Genomic DNA, 27,654 nt, shown 5'->3' with positions numbered 1-27,654 from the left:
ACAAGTGTCAGCTGCCTTTCTCGGGAAATCATTATACTATATTTTCATGCTGAGATTTAAGAAAGTCTGCACATCTTAAGGGTTAGCTGCATATGGTATCTGGTCAATAACTGTGTGATTGATTAAAGCATTTATTTCTTTTAGTTGCTGGATATCGTTATTTGAGGAACTTTGTGGTTTTACTGGATATTTAAAGCATTGTTCTCATTATTTGATGATAAATGATTGCTGTTTATGGTTCATGTTCTTATATCATCTAGCAAGTAATCATTTAAGCACCAATCTCATAAGGCACTGGTCTACCAAATTAATAAAATCATTTTAGTGCATCTCGTCTCCCAGCCCAACTGTTTGGCAGTTGGCCTTCATCATATCACAGGGACTACCCCCCTTAGCCGCGGGAGACAGGCTTAAACGGAGGGATTGGGGATTAGAGTGACAGCCCCCGGTCTGAGCGTTGTCGTGTCAATCCGCGCGACAACATTTTTTGGCGCCATTGCCGGGGATAGAGTTTTTCTGTCCTTGGTTCTTACATTTCAAGCTTTTCTGTGTTTAACTTCTTGTTCAAGTGGCGACTCCACTTCCTATATTATCTGCAAGAGTGTACACTAGAAGACATCCAAGCAGTCTGTGCAACCCCACTCCTGATCCTGAAAAGGTTTACAGGGTGCGATCACACAAACTCGCTTCTCGTACACTCCTTGCAAATCTTGGACAAGAAGCCCTTTCCGATATTCATTTGCTCTTTAAAGGTCAAGTTAGGCGCAGCACCATGAGTCTGTATGCCCCTTGTGATTTTTCTAACATTCCTGGATACCCCAATAATATTCCATCTGTTGGGATAGACAAATTGCCTAGTTTTCAAGGAGATAATGCCATTACTGTTAATTCCCATTTGCGAGATTTCAACATATGGATGGCTAAGTATGCTAGATCTCCTGATTTTGATCATGAAGATGTCAGGATGACTCTTTTTATCTTGACTCTAGGAGGTGATGCTTATGACTGGTTTACAGAAAAACCTCCAAATTCATTTGACTCTTTACAATCAATCATTAATTCATTTAGAGAAAAATATGGAGATAAGAGAGAGGGAAGACATCTTGTAAAAGCTCTTACTCTAATGAAAAAGAGAGAGGATGAAACTGTTGAAGAATTTAATAGAAGGTTTAATGGTATTATTAGAGAATTACCTCAAGACTATAAACCTACAGATAAAACTCTCCAAGACTTTTACATTGATGCCTTTAGTCCTGAACCATCTTATGAGTTAAGGCGTGCTAAACTTAACGATTATAGAGATTGCCAAGCCTTAGCTATAGAACTTGAAAAGGACAAGGCAGCTTCTGGGAAGTCTGAAATCCCAGGTTTTGATAGGGCTGCTACGAAACTAAAGGAACCTAAGGGAAAAGCAGTCCAAGAGCCAGAAAGTGAGCTTGTTCTTAAATTGCTTCAAAAAATTGAAACTATGGAAATTAATCATAATAAGGAGATAAACACTTTGCAGAATAGATTGATTCAAATGGAAAGAACGCAATCGCAAAATTTTCAACCTCGAAATAATAATAACAGAAATAATAATTGGCAAAGAAGGGGTCAATCTAGTGAGCAGAGACCCCCTAATCCGCTTACTAATCTGGTAGATAATGCTCCTCCTTACTGTCGTGCTTGCGATGCTTTTCACGAAGAGTCCTCTTGTCCCATTATCAGAAGACTCTTGGATAATGGAATGTTTGGGACAGGTGAGCAAATAAACGTAGTAGGGAGCAAGTTTCCTTTGCCCATGAATGATTGGATAGAGGTTAAGGAAAGGAGCTATGATGTTATGAATCCTTCATCTGCTTTTAGTATTAATAACCTTGAAAATGAAGATGACATTTTGGCTAGGTTATATGGTGAGAAACCCTCTCCTGAGAAAATTTTAGAAATTGCTAGAGATAAGGGTTTGACATACCAAAGAAGGGATAAAGATCAGAGCGGGAATCAAATTCCCCCTCGAACTTTAAGCCCTGGCATAAACTCTGGAATAGATGTCGATTTGGGAAGTTGGTTTAATAATGCTAAAATCTGGGTTCCTGTATCTGAGATCGCTAAGATCCCTTCCCAAAGAGACAAGTTACTAAAAGCAATTCAGGGTCCTCAAGTCAACACTTCTCAGCAGAAGATTCGCGAGGTTGACTATCATGATGCTCCTATTTATCTGCAAAGCGTAGATGCTGATAACAAAGATCATCAACCCTTCTTTATCACCTTATTGGTCAATGGGTATAAATTGAATAACTGCATGTTGGATTCAGGCGCATCTGCTTGCGTTATGACTAAAAGGGTCATGGAACAACTTAACTTAAGAGTTTCTAGACCCTACTATAATATATGTGCCATGGATTCTAAGAAAATCGAAGTACATGGTTTAATCAAAGATTTACAAGTTCATCTTTCAGTTTACCCAGACATCATGGTTGTTATGGATATCGTTGTTGTTGATGTACCTGATGCTTGGGGTATGCTATTATCTAGAAAGTGGGCCTCTGATCTAGGAGGAAGCATTCAGATGAATTGGTCATATGCTATGATTCCTTCTCCTAGCGGTGATGGTTTCGTTAGACTAAATAGAGAGCCCGAGAGGAAATTTCATGTTGAAGATCCTAAGAAGCCTCATAACGAAATAATTAGAGAACAATCTGACATCGGGAACTACTCTATCATGTCCAATTTCATAATTCCTCCCGATGATAAGATTAAAAATCTTAAAGATGAAGTCTGGTATATGTACTTCGATGGTGCATCCTCTAGTCATGGTAAGGGTGCTGGAATAGTGCTTAAATCTCCCCTTGGTCATATTTTCAAGTTTGCCTATCGTTTAGAATTCGAAGCAACCAACAATGTTGCTGAGTACGAAGCTATATTATTGGGACTTGAATTGGCCAAGGCTTTGAGGATTAAATTACTTAGCATCAAGGGGGATTCCGATCTGGTTGTCATGCAGCTTAAGAACAAATTCACATGTAGAAATCAAAGATTAAGAAATTATCGAAACGCAGTGTGGGATACTATGGAGCATTTCGATGCCCTTAACCTTGAAGCAATCCCTCGAGAACAAAATAGTTTGGCGGATGAACTTGCTGTAGCTGCCACAACTTTCCAGTTATCTGATGAGTTAATTAACGATAAAATCAAAATGGAAGTAATATTTAGACCATCTGTCCCAGATAACTCGGAGCATTGGCAAGTTTTTAACGACGAAAAGCAAGTCATTCGTTTTCTCAATAGTTTGGATGAGTTTGAAGATTTTCGGATAATTTCTCAGGAGGATGGATCTTTAAATCATGAACATATCATAAATCCTACTCCTAGAAATGTGGTTGCCTTAGAGCAACATTTTGATCGGCATGATGCCACGAAGCTTAGAGAAGAAAACAAGATGGACCCAGGCGAGTACCTCGAAATCAACATTGGTACTTCTGAAAATCCGAAAATAGTTAAAATTGGTAAAGGTACTAGTTTGGAGGAAAGGAAAAAGTTAACTGATTTACTTCATGAATATAGAGATGTTTTAGCTTTTTCCTATGATGAATTAAAAGGCTATAGGGAAGATGTTATGGAGCATACTATTCCCTTAAAGGACGAGAATGCTAAACCCTTTCGGCAGAAACTTAGGCAAATTAATTCGAAATTAGCCCCCTTGGTCCAGAAAGAACTTGCAAAGATGCTTTCAGCAGGGATCATCGCTCAAACTAGGCATTCGACATGGTGTTCGAATTTGGTGATTGTTAGGAAAAAGAACGGTACAATAAGACTTTGTGTCGATTTTAGAAACCTTAATCTAGCATGCAAAAAGGATAATTACCCTTTGCCAAACATGGAAACTTTGTTGCAAAGAGTAACTGGGTCTGGAATGATGTCATTGCTAGATGGCTTTTCTGGGTATAATCAAGTTTGGGTTAAAAAGGAAGATCGACACAAGACCACATTTACAACACCATGGGGTACTTTTGAATACATCAGAATGCCATTTGGGTTAACAAATGCTGGGGCTACTTTCCAGAGGGCCATGGATTATGCCTTCAAAGGGTTAATCGGGAAAATTATCGAAATCTATCAAGATGATCTTACTGTTTTCTCTAAAGATGGTATCAGTCATATAGATCATCTTAGGCAAGTTTTCGATAGATGTAGAGAATATGGAATTTCTTTGAATCCGGCTAAGTCTGTTTTTGGGGTAACAGAAGGGAAATTACTCGGTCATATCATTTCTAAGGAAGGAATCAAGATCGATCCCGAACGAGTTGAAGCAATTCAAAAGATTCCTCTCCCGCATAATCTTAAATCCCTTCAGTCTTTCCTTGGAAAGATAAATTTTATTAGAAGATTCATCCCAAATTATGCAGAAATAGCTAAGCCCATTCAAAATCTTCTGAAGAAAGATGCAAAATTTGTCTGGCAAGAAGAGGGCAAAAAGGCTTTCCAAGAAATCAAGTCCGCTATTGCAAAAGCTCCTGTCCTGGTTAGTCCTAATTACTCCAAGAATTTCATGATTTTTTCTTTCGCTTCTGAAGATACCATTGCCGGTGTCTTGCTTCAAAAGAATCGAGATGGTCACGAGCAGCCTATTGCTTTCATGAGTAGAGCACTTCAAAACTCTGAGTTGAAGTACAATACCATGGAAAAGCAGGCCTATGCCCTGGTCAAGTCTCTCAAGCATTTTAAAACTTATGTGGGTTATTCTAAGATCATTGCTTTCGTCCCACATTCTGCTGTTAAGGACATATTAACTCAAACTGATTGCTTAGGGACTCGTGCTAGGTGGGTTACTAAGATATAGGAGTATGATTTAGAAATTAGACCCACCAAGCTGATCAAAGGCCAAGGTTTAGCTCAAATGTTAACAGAAAGTAATGAAAAGACTCTTGGTTTGTTTTGCCTTGACGATCTATCTTCACCAGAATTGAGAAGATTAGCAGAGCATGAATGGTATAAGGACATAGTTTACTACTTGACAAATCTTGCATGTCCTAACCATTTAGTCGCTCATAAGAGAAGGGCTCTTAGACTAAAGGCCACTAAGTATTGCCTTATGAAGGATGGCCTTGGATGGAGAAATCCCGAGGGCATAGTGCTTAGGTGTGTTGACGATGTTGAGTCCAAAAGATTAATCTCCGAATTTCATTCAGGATTTTGTGGTGGTCATTATGCCGCTAGAACTACCGCCCACAAAATCCTGAGAGCTGGCTATTATTGGCCTTCGATTTTTTCTGATGTGCACAAGTATGTTAGAACGTGTCAAGCCTGTCAGCTGTTCACTGGGAAGCAGAAGCTTGCTGCCCTTCCTCTACAACCTGTTATTGTGGAGGCACCTTTTCAGCATTGGGGTCTGGACTTCATAAGGAAGTTCCATGGACCATGAAAATTCTAGCAATGGCTACTCATGGATTTTGACTGCTACAGATTATTTCACTAAATGGGTCGAAGCCATTCCTACTAAGAATGCCACTGAAAAGGTGATTATGGATTTCATTGAGAATAACATCATTACTAGATTTGGTGTCCCCGCTAAGATCACTACGGACAATGCCAAGGCTTTTAGTTCTTCAGAGTTTACATCTTTTTGTTTCAAATATGGCATTGTCTTATCTCATTCGTCGAATTACTATCCTCAGGGTAATGGTTTGGCTGAATCAAGTAATAAAAATCTCATAACCATTATCAAGAGGAGTTGTCTATAATGCGACTTTTTGAAGATTCCGGTGACGGAATCCGGCAGAAGAATTGAGGTCAAATCTTGATTTATTGCAGTTAAAATGGTTTTTTAACTGAATATTTGGATTCAGCACCCTGAAAAACCCCTGGGAGGCTTTCATTGTGCAAAAACTAGCTATCAAACTTGCGATTCCAATAATTCCTGCCGGATTTCGACCGGAAAAATCCGCCGGAAAGGCTTTCAAAAAGTCGCGTTATAGACTACTGCTTATCAAGAAGATAGTAGGAGATAACAAGAAGTCTTGGGACAGCAAAATCAAGTATGCTTTGTGGGCAGACAGAATTACTAAGAAGAAGTCTACTGGTAAATCTCCCTTTGAATTAGTTTATGACTTGGATGTTACCTTACCTGTGCACCTAAAACTGCCAGCCTATCAGCTTCTCCAAAATTTTTCCACTAATAAAGATGTTGTTCAGAATAGGATAGATCAGATTGTGGAATTAGATGAGGCTCGTCGGACAGCTTTTGAGGCTATATGTAAAAATCAATCTAATATTAAGAAAAGCTTTGATAAATGCTCTCGATCTAGATCTTTGCAGGTTGGAGATATGGTTTTACTTTGGGATCGCAAAAATGAAAAGCCGGGAAAACATAAGAAGTTTGATAGTTTGTGGCTGGGACCATACATCATTAGAGATATAGCCGGGCCAAACTCATTCTACTTGAGCAGATTGGATGGCGAACCACTTGATCTACCAGTGAACGGCCAAATGCTCAAGCTATTCTTCAGAGATGATATCTGATGCCATGGGGCATCTTCTGTATTGTATTTCTATCCCTACTCCTTGTCTTTTCAGCATTTCATTTCTGTTTTTAGGATTAGATTTACTTTTCATGTTATTAGTTAGTCAATAAATGAAGAGCTTTTATCTTTCCTGTAATTAATGTATATGATGATTTTGGAATGGACGCTACTTATTTTTATTTGTGTGTTGTATGGATGCAGATTCTGGATTCTCACATTCCTACAGTGCAGCAACGTGTCCCCAAGTAGAGCCAGATGTTGACCACTACCAGTCAACTACCCATGCAGTACACCCCCTTTCTCTTGGCAGAAAGGGGTAGCACCTGAACGACGTGTCTGTGCCAGCCTACAGTCATCAACAGCTTGATCATTTTAATTGTAAACCCAGTCTGCATGTATGAATTGTAAATAATCTAAGCAGATCAGAGTCATGTATGTAAAATTGCCTAGGTGGACCTAACTTTCTAATGATGATCTGCGTCCCGGGAGGTTTTTCGTCTCACCGATCTACGATCGGCAGAGTTTTCCTTCAACCTGACCCCAAAGCCGGGATGCATTTTGTTATTAGAACTTTAGGAGAATCCTAGCGTGTTAATCTGCTAGATTATAGTTGTGTCGCAGAACTGGGTGGTTTATGAGGGTCTATGTTAAAGTGGGTTTGTCCCCTTAAGATGTAAATTGTAAAAGTCATGATGTAATGTGTCTTGAGGGTTGAAAAATGTTTTAGTCCCCTCATGAGTCCTAAGTCCTAGGTCCTAGGTGATGTTTCCAACGGCTTAGTTCGAATGATCCATTTAAGAAAATAAATAAAATACTAAAATAATAAAATAAATAAAAATTAAAAAATTAAAAAATGAAATAAATAAAAAATAATAAAAAGTTCATAAAATAAAGCAAAAACCCTAAATAATAAAATAATAATATTTTTTGTGAATGCATGCAAAATATCATTTTTTAATAAAATCGACGGATGAGATTAAGAGATGTCTTGATCCTCATCGACGGTCGAGATCACTTCAACATGGATCACTCAAACTAGCCGTTGGGATCATTTCCTTTATATAGGGTCTTAGGGGGTCATTTCACAGTTTTTGGATTCGATCTGTGAGTCTGTACTGAAAAAGCTCTCTCTTGTAATCTGATTTCTAGTTAATAAAAGAAGACTTTGGGGTCCAAATCTTGCTGGTGTTACTCTCTGGAATTGCTGTGAGATCTTTAATTTTCTGCATATTTCAGTTTTCAGCCATTAATAATAGCTTGTTTTTAGAGTATTGTGAGCACAAGTATCTTGTTCACTTGCTAGGGTTTGAGTGTTGCTAGGGTTTCTGAAATAATGGCAGGTATCTCCATTATTTCCTGAGATCTAGCAGCATTCTTGCTCTCTTTGCTGATGGTTGTTTGAGATATGCAGGAAAAATTTTTAGTAAAAAATATTGGTGGGCGTTTGGGGAAGTTCTAGGCTGAACCAGCCGACTCCCACAGGCTCTTCTTTGCAGAGCCCAGCTGATTTTGCCCTGGGTTAATCATTTAAAATTTCTTTCTTGTTTTACATGAGAGATTTTCTTCAGTCTGTTCACATCAAAATTTAAGTTCCAATATTTCGAAAATATCACTACAATTATTGTTAAATTTGGCTGTGCCAGAGCTATAAATTTTTGTGATTTTGGGCAAATTTTGAAGGGTGTATTGCAAAATTTTGTGTATATCTGCCAGATTTCTTTTCCTGCAGGATTACTAAGACAAAATCGGGAAAAGGGTTTTCTCTGGTACTGTGTTGATTGTCTGCCCATCTGCTGGGCTGGCTGTTGAGGGATTGAGTCCCACAAACCGTGCACTGAAAGGAACATAGTCCAGTTAAAGGGTTTTAACTAAGCTTCGGAGGAAACGCTGTTCCAGAATAGAGATCAAGCAGTCTGATTTAACATTTGCAAACATTTAAAAGACACAGGATATCTGTCATCAGGTGAGGTTGCACTTCAATCTTCAGTGACCAGGTAATCTCTGCGTATCATCATCTCCAGGTATTCTTTAAATCGTTTCTGCCGCCGCCATTAGCATTTCCAGTTTCGAGTCTATTTGTTGAATCTGTCGCTTGTCTGACTGTAATGGCCATTCGTATGCACCCACAACGTAAAGCAAAATAGAAAAGGGTTACGTTTGATCTGTTTGAAAGTTTCTCTGTCCACTTATATACTGTCACAGTTCTGGTATAGTTATCTACGTTTGGCATCAGGGCAGCAAAAAACGGGGTCATAGCGTATGATGGCCGCTGTAAAAGCTTCGTAGGCCTGTAATCACCGCTGAAATTTTTCTTGGTTGACGAGCGAATTCTGCCCAATCTCCCTTCACACCGACGAAAAGCGATTTCAGCTAGGCATCGAACTTCATTCACGCCGGCAACAGGTAAGTCGATCTTCGTTTTGCCTTGGTTACGCAATACGTATTGCGGTTCTACGTTGCTTATTCAGGTTAGGGTGAGCTCTAATTTAAACGCGTCGGCAGTTAGATTAGGTTTTTCTTATTTTTGTTATATATACGTTTGATATATTTCCGTCAGCATAGTCGTAGGTTAGCATAGATTTTATTTAGGTTTTAATTTATTTAATAGGTTTTGTACAGTTTCGTTCCATAGATTTTATGTTAGTTCTTTTTAGATTTAAATATTTAGATTTTAATTCTTTTTAAATAGTTGCATTAAAATTCATAAAAAATCGAATAAAAAAGGGCATTTCATTGTTTAGGCTTTGTTTGATTTTAGAATTTAACTTGATTTTATTTTTTAGATTTTAATTTGTTTATTTTTAGTTTAAGTTTGGTTTTATTTCAATTTTAACATAGTTTTAAATTTTGTTATGAAAATAAAAAAAAAATATAAAAAATAAAAAGGATTTTAGGCTTAGTTTTATTTTTTGAGTTTTAGATTAATTTTTTAAATTTCATTTTTTTTTTTTTTTTTTTTTTTTTTTTTAATATTTTGGAAATTTTCCCTTTACAAGTGTCAGCTGCCTTTCTCGGGAAATCATTATACTATATTTTCATGCTGAGATTTAAGAAAGTCTGCACATCTTAAGGGTTAGCTGCATATGGTATCCGGTCAATAACTGTGTGATTGATTAAAGCATTTATTTCTTTTAGTTGCTGGATATCGTTATTTGAGGAACTTTGTGGTTTTACTGGATATTTAAAGCATTGTTCTCATTGTTTGATGATAAATGATTGTTGTTTATGGTTCATGTTCTTATATCATTTAGCGAGTAATCATTTAAGCACCAATCTCATAAGGCACTGGTCTACCAAATTAATAAAATCATTTTAGTGCATCTCGTCTCCTAGCCCAACCGTTTGGCAGTTGGCCTTCATCATATCACAGGGACTACCCCCCTTAGCCGCGGGAGACAGGCTTAAACGGAGGGATCGGGGATCAGAGTGACAGCCCCCGGTCTGAGCGTTGTCGTGTCAATCCGCGCGACAACAAGCCGGAATATCTATCTCCGGATAAAGGTACTGCTGCCAAGGATATTCTCTGAAGGGTGGGCCATTTATGGCACCCTAGTTGTATTCAGAAATTTGCTAAATAATAAAACCCTCTATATGCTGCACCGGTTTTACCGAGTTGGGTTTTTTCCGGCAACGATTGTCCAAAAATAACAGTGTCCCTTGTGTTATTGTTTTTGTTTACTTTAGTGCATGATCTATATATTTGTGAAGGCTGCATTTGTGTTTACTTCGATATTTATGTATTTAAATAACTTGTTAATGTAAAGAACAAGTAGGAGATAGAACTAGATATTGCAGTAGGGGTTTCTGATATGTTAGATTCAGAAATTTGCACACAACGGTAGCAGCATGAAGGCCACGAAGAGTTAGAAGGAAGAGAAAAATGTGCCCCTAACATCTAAGGGTCCCAGTCAGGGATAGGGAAACCAGAAGAAGAAAAATGAGGACCTGTCAAAGGTCAAATGCTTCAGATGTGGTGAGCTTGGTCACTACAGTACTCAATGTCCTCTCAGGAAGAAGGACAAGCAAGAGAAGCAACACTTGGTGACAGCGTCTGTTGAGATAGAGAAGTTGTCCTCCAGGCTAGAGGAAGATTCCGCGATGTTTGCATATATACCTTGAGGAGAGAGGTGGGGCGATCTAGAGTTGTAGTCCCAAAGCAGTGGAGACATGGGTAGGATCCTTGAGGTGTCCTCCTCATGGATCATTACATTGTAAAAATTTCTGAATCTAACACATCAGGGACTCTTATTGCAATTTTTGGTTTACTATCTCCTACTTGTTCTTTACATTAACAAGTTATTTAATAACAAAAACATCGAAGTAAACACAATAGTAGCCTTCACAAATATAAAAATCAATAACTGAAATAAACTGAGACAACACAAGGGTCACTGTTATTTTTGGACAATTGTCCCCAGAAAAACCCAATGCAGGTAAACCGGTGCAACATATATGAGGGTTTTATTATTAAGCAGATTTTTGAATACAAGTAGGGCGCCAGAAATGGCTCACCCTTCAAAGAATATCCTTAGCAGTAGTATCTCTCTCTCGAGACAGATATTCCGGCAAATCAACAACCGGATGATCAATCCCACAATGACTCTGACTTTTCCTTGTGCTGCACAACGAACGCTGCTCCAAGCACTCCTCTGGAACTGCTTCACCCTCTCCCAGCTGATCTGCTCTCAGTCTGCCCCACAAAACCTCCTCAGTGCAGCCTCCTCAGCCCAACGTCAGCCTCTACAGCGGTCTGCGCTGTTTGTGTCAACCTCTGTGGCTTTTTGCGTCCTCTACGTTAGCCTCTACGGCTTCTGCATCCTCTATGCTGGCCTCCTTATCCTTTGCGTTAGCTCTCCTAGGTTTTGTGCTACCTCTTTTGGCCCTTTGCTGGCTCTTTGATATGTATTCTTCAGCCTTGGATCGAAATCCCTTACTAAACTGCCCCTCACTGCAACTGATCTCTAACTCGATTTCCTTAGCAAACCCAGCCCCAGAAAATCAAATTCTTGATCTCTCTTGGTGTGTTTCCAACTGACCCTCAAGCCTCCTCTTATATTTTTCCTGTTGACGATTCAATGGCCGAGATTAAATCCCTAATCAACAGGTAAGATTAGATCTGGCTTGATCCTCGTCTCTTAGAACTTTTTCACCAATTTTATATTAATACACATTAATATTTTAATTTTCCCAAGTTTAGACTTAGGAACTCCATTAAAAATATTAATTATTTTAATATCTCTTCATCCGGGTGGAATTTCTCCAAATGATTCTGAGTCTTGGAGATCTCATGTGCCTTAGCCTCTCCACCAATTTTCATGGCTTGAACACATCCGATGCTTACAAAAATCAACATACATTGCTATAGGGGCCCGCAATATTTAGTAGCAGGATGGATTAGTGTCAGTGATGCAGCCAGATCCAGAGTGATAGTGCAGGCTAGTAGCAGTCAGGTACTGAGGAGCGTAGTGCAGTGTTGGCAGCAGTGCAAAGTCAACAACAGTGCAAATTCTGTTGGGAATCACAATTGTCATTAGACCAAAACCCGCAGGTGTTAGTCAACAATCACGTTGCCAGAGATAAGCATCTACAAGAGGTAGTTATTCCATGTCACGAAACACACAGGAGCGTCGTTTTATCCAATGCCCAACAATCTACCCCCCAATGCAAGTCGGGTGTGTATTGAACTCGTGACCTATGCTCTGATACCACTTGTTGGGAGTCGCGATTGTCGTTAGACCGAAACCCGTAGGCGTTAGTCAATGATCACATCGCCAGAGATAAGGATCCATGAGAGGCGGTTAGTCCATGTCATGAAACACACAGGGAGCGTTGTTTTATCCAATGTCCAACAGATTCTTCAGTAGACAGTGCAGTAGCTATTAATAGTCAGGACTTAAGAGGCAGATGCAACAGATACACATGATTCAGTATTTTGGATGTTTCTTAGTTGCATTTGTTGCAGTTGCAACCACAACAGATGAGAGGGAGCTGCAGTGTAGATATGGAGTTGGCAAACAGTACATCAGTGTCAACAACAACATAGATGCAGCATCAGAGTTGCGCAGTCATTGGTGGGCAATAGCCAAACATCAACAACGTGATAGAAGGTGGTACAGAGATAGGGTGTTGTTATAGAATGTGCAACACTAAAGAGAACACCTTCCTCGCTAAGAGGGAGTGTTAGTTTTTGTAACATCGGAGGTGTTCTAGTCTCAAAACTTTATGGAGAGGCTAAAACACATGAGTTCTCCATAACCCAGAAATTGTTTCTGGAAATTCCACCTAGAAGTGTCTCAATTAGATTATTAGCCTATTTTTAATTATTTCCTATGTCTAAACTTAGGAAAAGGGGTTAATTAATCAGAATTAATTGAGATAAGGTGTGAATCATATGGAAACTCACACAGATCGACTAGGAAATAATCTGGGCCCTTGATTAAGTTTTAAAATTGGTCATTGGAGGTCCAACAGAGGATTATAAGAAGAGGTTGATGGGTAGAAGAACACATTTGTGAGAACCACAGAAAGTTCGATTTCCTTAGAGAGTTTGATTTTCTCAGAGAGCTAGCAGTGTTAGAAGAGTTCGAGCTTCAGTAGGGATGCAGAGATAGAGAGGGGCAAGGACAGTGATCTGTAGGAATTTTTCCAGATCTGGAGAGGCAGCAGCAAGAGGTCGAGTTATTCCTAGTGATGTAACGCAAAGGATTGCGCAGTTAGCTTCAGAGGGCAATTCAATTTCGTTGTGCGAAAAATTGATTCAGCTTCTAGAGGTCTGGGAAGTCTTCCAAAAGGCTAGATAATCATTTTCCTCAGCAGAGACAGGAATAACGACTTGATCAGAGGCAGTTTTAGGCTAGATGTCTAAAGGTCTGCGCAAACATTGCGCAAAAGCCTGTGCAGAGGGTCCAAGAGGACTAGTTTTCTGAGGCAAAGTTGTGTCGAGGTTGCTTGTATAGGAAGGGAAATTCCCTTTGATCATTTTGGCCAGATTTTATTGCTGTGGATTGCCAGTTTTCAGGCATCCAGATTGTACTTAGAATTTCACTGCTGCATAATAATAAAAACCCTCAGCTGCTGCACTGGTTTTCCCAAGTTGGGTTTTGCCAGGGACTTCAGTACAAAAGTAAGTGTGTCAATTTTTATGTGTGTGTGCTAGATTACTTCTCGGTTACTAGCACTATTATTTTCTACAGTTTTATTTGTGAAGGTTGCGGTGTGTTTATTTCGTTGTTGTCGTAGCAATAAACTGTTAATTTAATTAACAATTAGAAGAAATAATACCAGTTGTTGCAATAGGATTTCACATTTGAAATTTTCACACACTTCATGCCCTATACCTAGCCTATCTATTCTAAGTGATCTCCTTCCTACTAGGACTCCTCCCATCGATGAAAGTCCGTAAAGCGTAGGGGTTTTGGCTAAGGTGACATTGGGCCTCTACCCCATTGTTACCACTTAGTCTAGCTCTTGTCTTGTAGGGTTTCCCTCTCCAAGGCTTGCTAGATTTTGTGGTAATAAGTCTCTCCCTCTCAACCTCTTAGCCCCATGTTAGGCTTTTATGCACAACATTTCTTGTAGATTATCAACAATCTTATTGTTCCTCCGGGTTCCCATTTCTAGTGCTAGTTGCACAGCCCTCAAATCCCCCTTGGGCAATTGAGAGTGTACTCTCACCAACTAAAAATCAAGACATATCACCACGTCTGTCGAGGAGACAAGGTTTGTAGATTTTATCGTTTATAGGATGTTGAAGATGAGTAGGATATTATTTTTTCATTGCCCACTATATCACGAGATCTGAAGGAGATTTCATTGTCTTTACAAAGTTTCAAGGGGATCCCTCTCTACCATGTTACACTACCCTAATTAGAGATGCTAGACTTTGTTTCTTAGAGAAACAGTTCATCTTAGATGACGAACTTTGCATTGTTCCTCTAGATCTACCAAATCAGTTACATCCTTCCTTCCACTCTTATTAACCAACAAGAGAAGTGTCGCATTACCTCTAAGAGGTCTTGGTATCAATGACAACAAATTTGTTAGTTCACCCTCTATCTATTTGTCCCACTATCAACTCATCATACTAATTCCATGTTTGGACATGGAAAGGTGTTTGCTATGGAATATATATACATCAACATTATAAAATTATAATACATTACATGATAAACATAACAATAATAGATTAAATTAACCCAAGGATTATAATCGTTCAACATTGTACAATTATAGTCAGTGAAACAGGAATCGGCGATTTTTCCGATTAATCGCGATTCCCACTCTGCTCGTCCACGAAACGATCCGAACCAAATCTTCCGAGTCAAATCGGGATAGCAAGAGAACTCTGCGTTTTTTTCCGAGTCATTTTTGGGTTTAGGTATCTCTCTTCTCAGGTAGGGACGAGATTTTCCAAAAGGGCAGCCGCAGGCTTTGAGGAAATTTCTGCAATGTTTGTATGGGTAAAATTTTTCCTTGCAAGATCGAACTGTAGAACAGAAAGGCTGGCCGAATTCATTTGCTTCTGGGTTAGTTTGTGGACATTTTAATAAAAAATTTCAAAGTCAGGCCGGACTTCAGATCTACCACTATAGGACAGCCGCAGGTCTGCACCAACGATGGGTATAGGCAATTCCTTTTTGGGTTTTTTGGGTATAGGCAATTCCTTTTATTGAAAACGATGAGGCAACAAGTGTAACGGACCGAAACAATGCAATTAAAAAATAAACTTGTATAGATAGTCCGAATATAATAATTAAAAATATTTAATAATCGTTTATAATTGTTATGGTTTTTTAGTTTTAAAACTTATGAGTATTATATGAATTATAAATTAAATGGCACATAAATATTTTCATGGTTATAAAATTTTATGAACCATTTAATCTATATAACTATATTAATAATATAATTTTTTAATATCATTAATTAAAAACAATATTTATTTAATATATTATTAATTTAAATAATAATAATTTATTAATTTATTATAAATTTATAAAATATAATTTTTTTATAAAAAAACATAAATGGAGAATTTTTAAGAAAATAAATTCATAAAACTTCTAAATTAAATTTGTTTTAAATTTTAAGAATCTGTTTAAAAGTTTTAAGCTTTAATATATATATATATATATATATATATATATAAAAGATTTTTTAACAGTTATCATATGTTTTTCCTTTTATAAACATAACGTAACTATATAATTTTAAATTAATAATTATTTTATTAATTTTAATTTAAAATTTTCATTAATTTAAAAAATTTAAATACGTAAAATAACCAATATTCACCAAATACCAAATATATAACTTATTCCAATTAATAAATATACATATTTTGCACCTACTAATTATTATTATTATTATTATCCAATTTTACGGTGAGGGCCAAGTCATTGGTGTATGAGACTCCTTGCTTGTGGGACAAGGGACCCACTTCCAAGGTACTTTAAAGTTCAAACTTCAAACTTCAAAGTGAAACTTTAATTCACATTTCAATGTCTCATGATAATGACAGGTATGGATCATTCACCAATCGACCTTGAAGAGATAGATTTGCAAGCTACAAATGCGGCAGACTGGGTTCAATTAGATGAGCCTCCTCTTTTAAGCCTTCATGACTTGGAGAACTTTGAGAGTCAAGCAAGCGAAGGAGTGGAAGGAATCGCTTCTAGTTCTCACTCTTAAGAGTCTTAGACTCTTAGTTGCTGATTTTTTTCTGATTAGTATGCAGTTTTTTGTAAACTTTTAGAAGCATATGCTTCTAAGGACTCAAGACTCAGTGCTTTGGATCATGTTTGGACTCATAACATATATGAGATACTTATTTATTCATGATATTTTGGACATCTATTGATATTATGCATTTTTTGGAGATGCCTTTACCCAATATTAATGAAAAATGGTTTTTTTAATTCAATATATGTGTATATTTTTATTTAATGAATTCAACGATTTTTTGCCGATTTTTTCCCGATTTTTTCTCGATCCGATTAAAACTCTTTGCTCTTTTGCCTCGCCGATTTATTGCCGATTCCGAGTCTGGTAACATTGATTATAGTACATTACATCATCATCATAATAGTAATATTAGATTAAATAAACCCAAAGATCCTAACCCTTAACCTTCTTGACCAATGAATGAGAGGAGTGTTTACACTATTATGAGAACTCTAGTAAACCATCACTCATGTTACAAATCTATGTTATTGTGCAACACACGAGCATAATTAACTTGAGAATTAAGTTGTTTTCATGTTTTTAAAAATGTTTTTCTTTTCTGCCACATTGAAATGTTTACCCATGTTTCTCAAGATGAATTAATATATCTATTGCTTTTGAGAAAGGGTTTTAATTTTCCTGATTGCCGATCTATCTTCTCCACTTTCATGCCATACAAAGGAGGGTTTTCCGTTTACCGTTTGTATCACTTCTTTACTTTCATAGACCTACATGGGAATATATCTGATAAGCATTGTAATCAGAATCTTTGGGTCAGTCTAGTGCATGCAATTTTTTTTAGATGTATATGATCATCCTAGCTAGATTGGCAAAGGAAGAAGCTTTTAACACTCTACTATTATTTATTTATATTTTTGTTACAGGAAAAGGGCTGCTCTAACGAGTGGGCATGGAGACCATGCTATAACTGATTCAGCTAAAAATGCAAATGGTTTAAATGCTGATCTGGCAAATACAGTTATAAAGCGTTTGTCAGCCAAAGATGGTGCTGTTCTACGAAGGCTGTTAGTAACTGCGGTATGCAATATTTCTCTTTTCTCCAGATGCATTCTCATGCATGTTTGTTTATCTTCACATCCAAGGATTTATCAGAAATATTCATTCTTTCAAGTGATATAGAATATTGCAATGATAAACTAATCTGTGTTGTTGATCATAGCAGTAGCATAACAACAAATACATAGACTCATTATTCTATTTTTACCTTTTGGCTATGTAAGATAAATTTGGGTATAAAAGATCTTTCAAAGTACAGAACCTCATTACTTGAGAATGAACACAAAGAAGTAAATTTAAGAGTTGTTGGATAAGGGGCACATCTGCCCTAACTCTTTGCCAAGTGGATCAGCAATTGTGCTTGTTCTAAAGAAGAATGGGACATGGAGAATGCGCATAGAAGTGTTGGAATTAAGATTATATTGAGAGGGGGGTGTGAATCAGTATAATACATTTTTTGGCAATTTAAAGGATTATTAAACACAACTATTCTTTAGTCAATATGCGCAAACATTGAACACGGGATATACGTGGAAACCCATATGGGAGAAAACCAATGTTTTAAAACTCCGACTCCAACTCCAACTCGGTATCGACTCGGCTGGCTCGATTTCAATGACTCGGTCGTTGTAAAAATACATTAAATATTTATTTTTCTATAAAAAAACATAATTTTAAAGATTTTAAACATAATTTTAAAGCTTTTCATTCATGTTTCCAAACACACAGCACTATAATATAGATGGAAGACAAGATATGATCAAAGTAGGCTCAAGAACCAATCCATTATATCAAAATGGCACCCAGTGCACTATCCAATGGCAATACATAGTCAACTGTCATACATGATCAAAGACTCAAGAGTCAAAACAAAAGACACATAACCAAGGAGGCTAGAAATGGCCTCTACAACAAAAGTAAACTGTGACCAGACTCTAGTACTACTGGCTAGTAGCTACTGCCAGAGGAGCCAAGATCATGTCGATCAATCTCTGGATCATCATCAGAGTCAGACAGGGGGCCCCATGGCTCCTCATCACCATCATCATCTCCAACTGCCACTGTAGAAGTGGTACCACTAGCAGGCTGTGCAACTGCAGCAGATGCAAGCTGAGATAGAGTAGATATGCGGCTGTGCTTCTGTCATGGCTGAGCAAAGGAAGCGCCTGCAACTGGAGTCCTTGCTGGTTGTGAGACTGAGGTTGGTGGATCGGGATCTGCATTCAACTGAATAGCATGTTCAACTGATGCCTCGATATCTAAATCTAAATCAAGATCCTCATTAGGATCAAACTCTGCTAGATGACTCTCCACTACCCAATCTGATGTTGGATCAATGTCTTCCAACACAATGGGATCTGAATCAGGTCTTTTGTTCAGCAATTGGTTTCGTATGAGCTAGAGGTTGTATTAGACATAGACTAGATCATTTAACCGTTTTTGATCCAAACGGTTTCTCCTCTTTGTGTGAATCCTCTCAAAGACAGACCAATTGCGCTCACACCCAGTAGCACTGCAAGTTTGACTCAAAATACGAATTGCAAACTTCTGCAATTCAGGACAATGGCCACCAAAGGCCTCCCACCATTGTGCTGCAAAAAACATAGGAGTGTAATGAGTTAGCTCAACAAAATTACAAATTATATCCAACTCTCAAATTATAAACAATTTAAAAAACTTTAAAAAAAAGTAAAACTATTAAGAATTTGAAAATTGAAATTTTTGTTTACTTGGCTCATCTGCTTCTCTTGCAATCTTTGCTAGGTTCTTCCCAAAGGTACCCGAGGCATTGCTGAAGGTTTGTACCTGTCGGTGTATCTCCAGCTGATCAGACTCCAATGGGATCATGCGATCAATGCAATCAATCAGTCCATCTCTTACCTCCCCCCTCAAAGCTCCTGACTCCTTAGCTTTATAATGATACCATGGGTTCAAAAAATACCCAGCTGCATGTATAGGGCGATGGAGTTGATTGTTCCATCTTTCATCAATGATTGCCCAAATGGGCCCATACTTTGCCACTCTATCCTTGTATGCCATCTTTATTTGCTCCTTTGCTTGATCCATAGCCTCATAAATGAATCCCATAGCCAACCTTTCCCCATCCACCAACCGCAACACCTTAACTGGTGGCTCAACAAGCTTCACAATCTCTACTGCCTTTCTCCACAAAATTTCTTCATAGACTTTCTTTTTCAATTCTTTGCCTTCCGGTTTGTTAGACCAATTGCTTTGATTCCATTCATCACTGGAAAACATCTTTTGCAAGTTTCTATGTTGGGAAAGCATAGATTGCAATGTCAAAAAATGAGTAGCAAATCTAGTGATGGCAGGCCTAATAATACCCTTGCCCCGTGTGTGTTTCCTCATGAGGCTCAAAATCAATGAATGATTGTAGATAAATTTTGTTATGCTTTTGGCATGATCTACAGTGTTTTTGACCAATCTATTTTTCCAATATCCTCAAGCATGAGGTCTATGCAATGTGCAGCACATGGGGTCCAGAAGATGGTCTTGTGTTTTTCCTCTAACAATTTACTAGCAAGAACATAGTTAGAGGCATTATCTGTGATGACTTGAATAACATTAGCCACCCCCAGCTACTCAACAACCTGATCCAATAGCTAAAACAACAATTGCCCATATTTTACCTTAACAGATGCATCAACTGATTTTAAAAACATGGTTCCCTGTGGGCAGAAGATAAGAATGTTTATGATGGTATGGTTTCTTTGATCAGTCCATCCATCTGACATGATGGTACATCCTGTTCTTGCCCATGAGTCCTTGAAATCTTTCAAATACTCATTAATGGAGTCAATTTCTTTCTGCAAACGATACCCCCTTAGCTCATGCATAGTAGGGCCTTTGAAGCCTTTTCCAGCAGCATGTATGGCATCAAACATAGGCTCATAATATGGTGAACGGGAAGCATTGAAGGGGATATCAGCATCATACCACCATCTAGCTATGTACTCACAGAGTCACAAGCAGTCTCCCTCAATTCTTTCTTCCAACGGTCATCTAAAGTGGGCTGCATTTGACTTTTACTAGCTTGAGGACCATGTGCATCTGATGGAGAGGAGGGAGTGAAATAACTTTTGATAGTCATATCACCTCTTTTCATTCTACCCTTTCCATTATCTTGAACAGAACCAAAAGAGGGAGGAACATATCAGAAAGGGTTGGATGCATCAGTATGAGGGATAGAGGAAGAACCCTCAAAATCATAATGGGGGTTGGTAGCCATCATTTTTTGTATCTCCCTCTTCCTCCCAATTTCAACCTCTAACTCTCTTTGCCTAGTCTCATCTTCTTTAAACTTCTCAAAGCTGGCTAATAATTGCTTCCTAATCTCCCCAATTTCTGGTGAGGCACATGGAGTAATTTGGCCTCTAATCCTTGCCAAGTGTCGTTTCAGCCAATTAATGACCCCAAGACCTTCCTTAATTTTCCTATGGTAAAATTTGCAATGCATTTCACTATCAACCATTTCAACATATGCCCAAGCAGGATCTCTCGCTCTAGGTGCCATTTTTTGACTAGGAAATGAAAGCAAACAATCTGAAAATGAAAAAAAAAACATTGATTCAATGTTCATTTCTTTCACAAAAAACACTCTCTAGGCTTTCTAGATATGCACCTAAAATTTAATAAGCAAAAACAGATTTGTAGAAGTGAAAAAAAATACCTCTAGGCACAAACTGCCTCCTCAAGCTTGCTCCAAGAATCAACTCCTCAATGCTGCTCCAAATGGCTGCCCAAGAAGCTCCTCACTCCAGCTACAATGCTTGCCCAAGACTCCTCACTGCTGCTCCAAAAACAAACTCAAGAACTGCTCACTAACTCTCAATGAAGTTCTCACTCAAATGCATGAGATGGCTGTGAGAGAATGAGAGCATTTGAGTGTGTTAAATAGGGTTTGGGAGGGGGAAATGGACCCCAAATAGCATTTAACTAATTCATAAAACACATTGGAGTCCCCACCAATCAGCAAACACTTGAAAATTTAAAAAAAAAATATGACAAATCGCAGTTTTATTGGGGTTACGGGCCGCAGGTAATGACTCGACCGAGTTATTGCGGAAACAGCCGAGTTGGCCGAGTCATGGCTAACTCGGGTCGAGTCATGCAATAACTCGGCCGAGTTAGCCATGACTCAGCCTCCCGTACCGTTTTTTCAACCGAGTCAATTTTTTTTGCAATGAAACGGATCAACTCGGCCATTTCCGTTTCGAATCGGCCGAATTTTAAAACATTGGAGAAAACCACAAAACTTCCTTGAATAGATGTATTTGTAAGCACCAACTTCAATTACATCAATGTTTATAGGCACCAACCTAAAGGAGAGACCAATCCTTTCTATGCAGGCAACAACCTGCTAGAGACACCAATTCCCACTAGTTTGCAGGCACCAATATGTTGGAGACAACAATCCCCGTGAGTTTGCAAACACCAGCTTGCGGGAGACACTAATCTCTCTTGGATCTATTGATCCAATCAACTTTGCCTTTGAGATCTTTGTTTCATCACATTTGCATACTAGATCCACAGGGACCTTCTCTAATTCTTCCTTATACTGACTTCTTCATCTCAGATCCAATTTGATCGTTCACAAGATCTCTTCTGCTACCTCTTTAATCTACTCTGAGAAAAAGTTATTTATTGGCTAGTCAGAATTGCTTCAACAATTCAAATATGCACTTAATTACCACTGCAAAGACTTTGGTTCCACGTAATCCACATATGGGCTAACATGGAATAAATATTTAATCCACCTAGTGTGGCCTTGGGTGCAAGTCTCGAGTTGAGTAGCTATCACTCAATTGTCAACTCCTCCATCTAGGCTAACTCCTAGCGAAACCAATGTTGGAAATACTGAGAGGCGAGTGAATCAGTATTTCCCTTATTTTTCACAATTTATCCTTTTAAATCATTTAGAGCATCAAACAAACATGAAACATCACCACATCAGTACATGAGAGATTTGCTCAACAATCTTTGGCTATGTATGGTTTGCATACAAATTTACCACTTGAATTGCCCCAAGGGTTTTACCAGCAAGGCTAGAAGGAAGCAAATGCTCTCTAAATGAGTTTGGGCACCCAACTACAATCAACTCCTCATCAAGTTGTAGCCAAGGCTGTATGGGAGCGGGAGTGAAAGCGGGAAGAGGGAGCGGGAGCAGGGAGCGACATTTTCAAAAGTTCCCAGGTCAGGAGCGATTTTGGGAGCGAATTTTATATATATATATATATATATATATATATATATATATATATATTGATGCATAAGTGTCAAGAAAAGCATGTAGAACAATGAATTAGTGATAAAAAACATGGATTTAACCATATAACATCATTCATCTTGTAGTTATAATATTCATCAACCATAGGTCCACAAATTACAAATTCTCATTTTATATAGCATGTAAGGGTGCCCATAATCAAAATAACATCTAGTGCAATCCATCTTTGAACTGAAAATACATCAACAGATAGGCTCTAGATGGCCTCTAGCATCCAAAAAAATCATGCTACAACAAATACTTACATATCATCAAAATCATTCCCTATCTTGGGATATTGGTCATTAATATCACCCTCTAAGCATTAACATAAGATAGAAAAAACGTAGCATGTCAAGTCAAGATTTTGTTTGAGTAATGGGTACATTTTTAGTAGGGCCATGATAGAGGAGTTCAACAACCAATGTCGCTAACATCAAGGTACATAGAGGGCTTAGTGCTCTTGATTAAATACGAGTTTCATACCCTAGTACATGACAAAATTCAATGGAAACATTGCAATCCCCTCAATCCTGAAATCTTGAAAAACTGATAAGTTTGTTGGGATTTGAGTGAGATCCAAAAGTCTACTTTCTCCATATGAAATCCAATGAGGTTGAAACCACTCTCAAACATTGAACACAGGATATACGTGGAAATTCATATGGGAGAAAACCATAAAACTTCCTTGAGTAGATGTATTTGCAAGCACCAACTTCAATTACATCAATCTTTGTAGGCACCAACATAAAGGAGAGACCAATCCTTTCTTTGTAGGCAACAACCCGCTGGAGACACCAATTCCCACTAGTTTGCAGGTACCAAACTGTTGGAGACACCAATACCCCTGAGTTTGCAAGCAACAACTTGGAGGAGACACTAATCTCCCTTGGATCTGCTGATCCAATCAACTTTGCCTCCGAGATCTTTGTTTCATCACATTTGCAGACTAGATACACAAGCACCTTCTCTAATTCTTCCTTATAGTGACTTCTTGATCTCAAATCCAATTTGATCATTCACAAGATCTCTTCTGCTACCTCTTTAATCTACTCTGAAAAATAGCTCTTTACTGGATCTTCAGAATTGCTTCAACAATTCAAATTTGAACTTAATTACCACTGCAAAGAATTTGTTGCCACCTAATTGACACATGGGCTAACATGGAATAAATCTTTAATCCACTTGGTGTGACCTTGGGGCCAAGTCTCGAGTTGAGTAGCTATCACTCAATTCTCAACTCCTCCATCTAAGCTAACTCCTAGCAAAGCCAATGTTGGAAATATTGAGAGGGTGTTGAATCAATATTTCCCTTCCTTTTCACAATTTATCCTTTTAAAACATTTAGAGCATCAAACAAACATGAAACATCACCACATCAATAAACAAGAGATTTGCTCAAAAAATCTTTGGTTATGTATGGTTTACATACAAATTGACCAGTTGAACTGGAAGGAAGTACAAGACTCCCCAAGGGTTTTACTAGCAAGGCTGGAAGGAAGCAAATGCTCTCTGAATGAGTTTGGGCACCCAACTACATTCAACTCCTAATCAAGTTGCAGCCAAGGTTGTTTGGGAGCAAGAGTGAAAGCAGGAAGTGAGAGCGGGAGCAGGGAGCGACATTTTCAAAAGCTCCCTGGTCAGGAGCAATTTTGGGAGCGAATTTTATATAATATATATTTTTATATATTTTGATGCATATATGTCAACAAAAGCATGTAGAACAATGAATTAGTGATAAAAAACATAATAACATTGATTGAACAATATAACATCATTCATCTTGTAGTTATAATCTTCATCAACCACAGGTCCACAAATTACAAATTCTCATTTTATATAGCATGTAAGGGTGCACATAATCAAAATAACATCTAGTGAAATCCATCTTTGAATCGAAAATACATCAACAAATAGGCTCTAGATGGCCTCTAGCGTCCAAAAAAATCATGCTACATCAAATACTTACATATCATCAAAATCATTCCCTATCTTGGGATATATGTCATTAATATCACCCTCTAGGCATTAACATAAGATAGGAAAAACGTAGCATGTCAAGTCAAGATTTTGTTTGAGTAATGGGTACATTTTTAGTAGGGCCATGATAGAGGAGTTCAACAACCAATGTCACTAACATCCAGGTACATAGAGGGCTTAGTGCTCTTGATTAAATATGAGTTTCATACCCTAGTACATGACAAAATCCAATGGAAACATTGCAATCTCCCCAATCCTAAAATCTTGAAAAATTGATAAGTTTGTTCGATTTTGAGTGAGATCTAAAATTCTACTTTCTCCATAAGAAATCCGATGAGGTCGGAACCATTCTCAAACATCCCGAGTCATTTCATGGTAAAGTTAAAAATCTAAGTAAAAGGATGAAAATGAAAGATAAAGGAGAGTGTCACTTTTACTTTAAGAATTTGACATTACCATGAATTGCATATCAACACTAGGGCCATAGGCTTGAATATTAGGCTACCCCACTCAAAAATTCTTGTTTCTTTGAAAAAAATTTGCAATTGGAACGTCTTTGCAAAAAATAATTTGCGAAGAAAGCTAGGGAGTGAATTTGTTTTTGTGGGAGTGCACTCTCGGTGTCGCTCCCGCTTAGAGCATGCTTCAGGAGCGGATTCGACAGGGGGGCGCTCCCACAAATTCCTGGTTGCAGCATCTGTTGCTGCCCTTCACTGCCACTATTGTCCACCATTGTTGTTGCTACTTGCCACTGCTGCTACCATTGTTGTCCACTGTTGCTATTGTCTACCACTGCCTCTTCTACTGCTACCTTTATTGCACTACTACACATTGCTGCCACTGTGGTCACTGCTCCACTACTATCCACTACCTGTCACTGTCTATTGTTGCCTATGTTGCACTATTGTTATCACTCACAACTGCCTCAGTTGCTACTTCTATCACTCGTTGTTGTCACTATTTCTCACAAGGTCATTGTTGTGTACATGTCATACAATCTCACTGTCATGAGTTATTGTGAAAATTCGGTGACCTCGAATCCTACTGTAGCAACTGATTAAATTTCTCCTACTTGCTAATTTTTGAATCAATTTATTTACAGTGTTACACAGTAAACATCGAAATAAAATCTACTGCAACCTTCAAAACATAAAATATTGCGGAAACAAAATACTACACAGGAGAGAAACAAACACACACACAAGTACACTGTTGCTTTTGGACAAATGTCCCCAGAAAAACCCAACTTGGGAAAATTGGTGCAGCAGCTAAGGGTTTGGTTATTATGCAGTAGTAATCTGAGTACAAATCATTGGATGCCCAAACTCACTATTCGATACAGAGAATAAACTGGCAAATAGGTAGTGAGAAATTATCTCACACTGTCACTAGAGATCTGACACTGATCCGGGCTTTGGATGAGCTTCACTACACTGATTCCAACTAAATAATCACTAGATGAATGATCCCACAACAACACTTGCAGCTTCTATTGCTCTGTGTCACTCTCATAGGGACTGTTTCACCCTATCTAGTTCACCATCTCCCAGTCTGTCCCACGAAATCCTCCAGCGCTGCCTCTAGGCCATGCGTCAGCTCTACTAACCTCTACGTCAGCTTCTGGAGCTTCTACATCAGCCCCTAGACCCTCTATGTCTCACACGCTGGCCTCTTTGGCACTACGTAGCTCCTGGCTGCCTCTGCGTGGCGGTTAGCCTCCAGCTGCTTCTACATCAACCTCACTGGGCTCTGCGTTGCCTCTCTGGTACCAACTCTACCTCTCTGCTATGTATTCACTACCCCTCAGTTGCAACTCAGATCACTCACTCGATTTCCTCAACAAACCCTGCCCCAGAAAATCGAATTCTTGATCTCTCTTGGTGTGTTCTCCAACTGACCCTTAAGCCTCCTCTTATACTTTTCTCGTTGGTCCATCAACGACCGAGATTAAATCTCTAATCAATGGCTAAGATTAGATTTGGCTTGATCCATGACTTTTGGACCATTCTAACCCAGTTTTATATTAATACCCATTAATATTTTATTTTTCCTAAGTTTAGACTTAGGAACTCCATTAAAAATATTAATTATTTTAATATCTCCCAAACTAGTTAGAATCTGCCCAAACCATTTCTGGGTCTTGGAGATCTCATGTGCTTTAGCCTCTCCACCAATTTTCATGGCTAAAGAACATCCAATGCTACCCCAAATCAACGATTGGAGCACCAACACACAAGATAAAACATAATCAATGGGTAAGATTAACCACCAGATTTAATTAATACCATTTAATTAATAACATTTCCTAAGTTTAGAGTTAGGAATACATTAAAAATGATTAATTATTTTAATTAAACCATCTCTAGGTGGAATTTTCCCAAACGATTTTTGGGTCTTGGAGAATGCATGTGTCTTAGCTTCTCTACAAAGTTTCAAGGCTAGAGCACATCCAATGCTACAGAAATCAACACTCCTTCTTAGCGAGGAATGTGTTCTAGTGTTGCAACCCACTGAAGCATCACTTTGTCTCTACACCATCTCCTGTTGTGCTACTGATGTCTAGCTCTGTTGCCCATCAATTACTACGCAACTCTAATTGTTGCATTCTTGCTGTTGTTGGCCCTGTTGAACTGCTGCCAACACTGCATCTGCATTGCAACCCTCTCTAATTGCTGTTGTTGCAACTACAACAACTGCAACAGAAAAGTATCCAAAATACTAAACCAACTATGGTCAATATGATGCATCTGTCACCTGAGTCTTGACTGCTGCTAGACTCTGCGCTGTCACTGAAGCCTCTGCGCTGCTGCTGACTCTGCTCTGTGCCATCTCAATTGCTGCCAACTCTGCACTGCAATACTCAATCTCTGACCTGCTACTAGCTACAACTCTGTCACTCTGGCATCTAACTGCATCAACTACCATTGATTCATCCTGCTGCTGCTTGTTTTGGACTCCCGTAGCAAGGTATTGATTCATGAGGTGGACCTCAAGAATCTTGCCCATCCTGTAGCTCTTTGGGGCTACAACTCCAAATCACCCCACCTCACCCATGGAGGTAACTTGGTGATCATGGAAAACTCTTCTTCTAGTCTAGATGACAGCCTGTCGATCTCTGCAGATGCAGCTTGCTGATCCTGCTTC

At 38.4% G+C, this 27,654-nt stretch overlaps 1 protein-coding gene across 1 annotated transcript in view; it reads left to right on the top strand.

Moving 5' to 3' along the window:
• LOC149226455 (uncharacterized) overlaps positions 1-27,654 on the top strand; it is a 547,178-nt gene that overhangs the window by 441,815 nt on the left and 77,709 nt on the right. Inside the window, exon 15 of the mRNA XM_089377496.1 lies at positions 17,111-17,264. Within this exon, the coding sequence (XP_089233622.1) occupies positions 17,111-17,264 (154 nt within the window). The remainder of the gene's footprint in view (positions 1-17,110; positions 17,265-27,654) is intronic.

The sequence above is a fragment of the Pinus tabuliformis genome, chromosome J (assembly GCF_031772625.1).
Source record: "Pinus tabuliformis cultivar Carrire ecotype Pingquan chromosome J, CPIR1, whole genome shotgun sequence".
Taxonomy (NCBI): domain Eukaryota; kingdom Viridiplantae; phylum Streptophyta; class Pinopsida; order Pinales; family Pinaceae; genus Pinus; species Pinus tabuliformis.
Note: the sequence above shows the minus strand (reverse complement) of the source record. Positions and strands in the feature narration are given on the sequence as shown.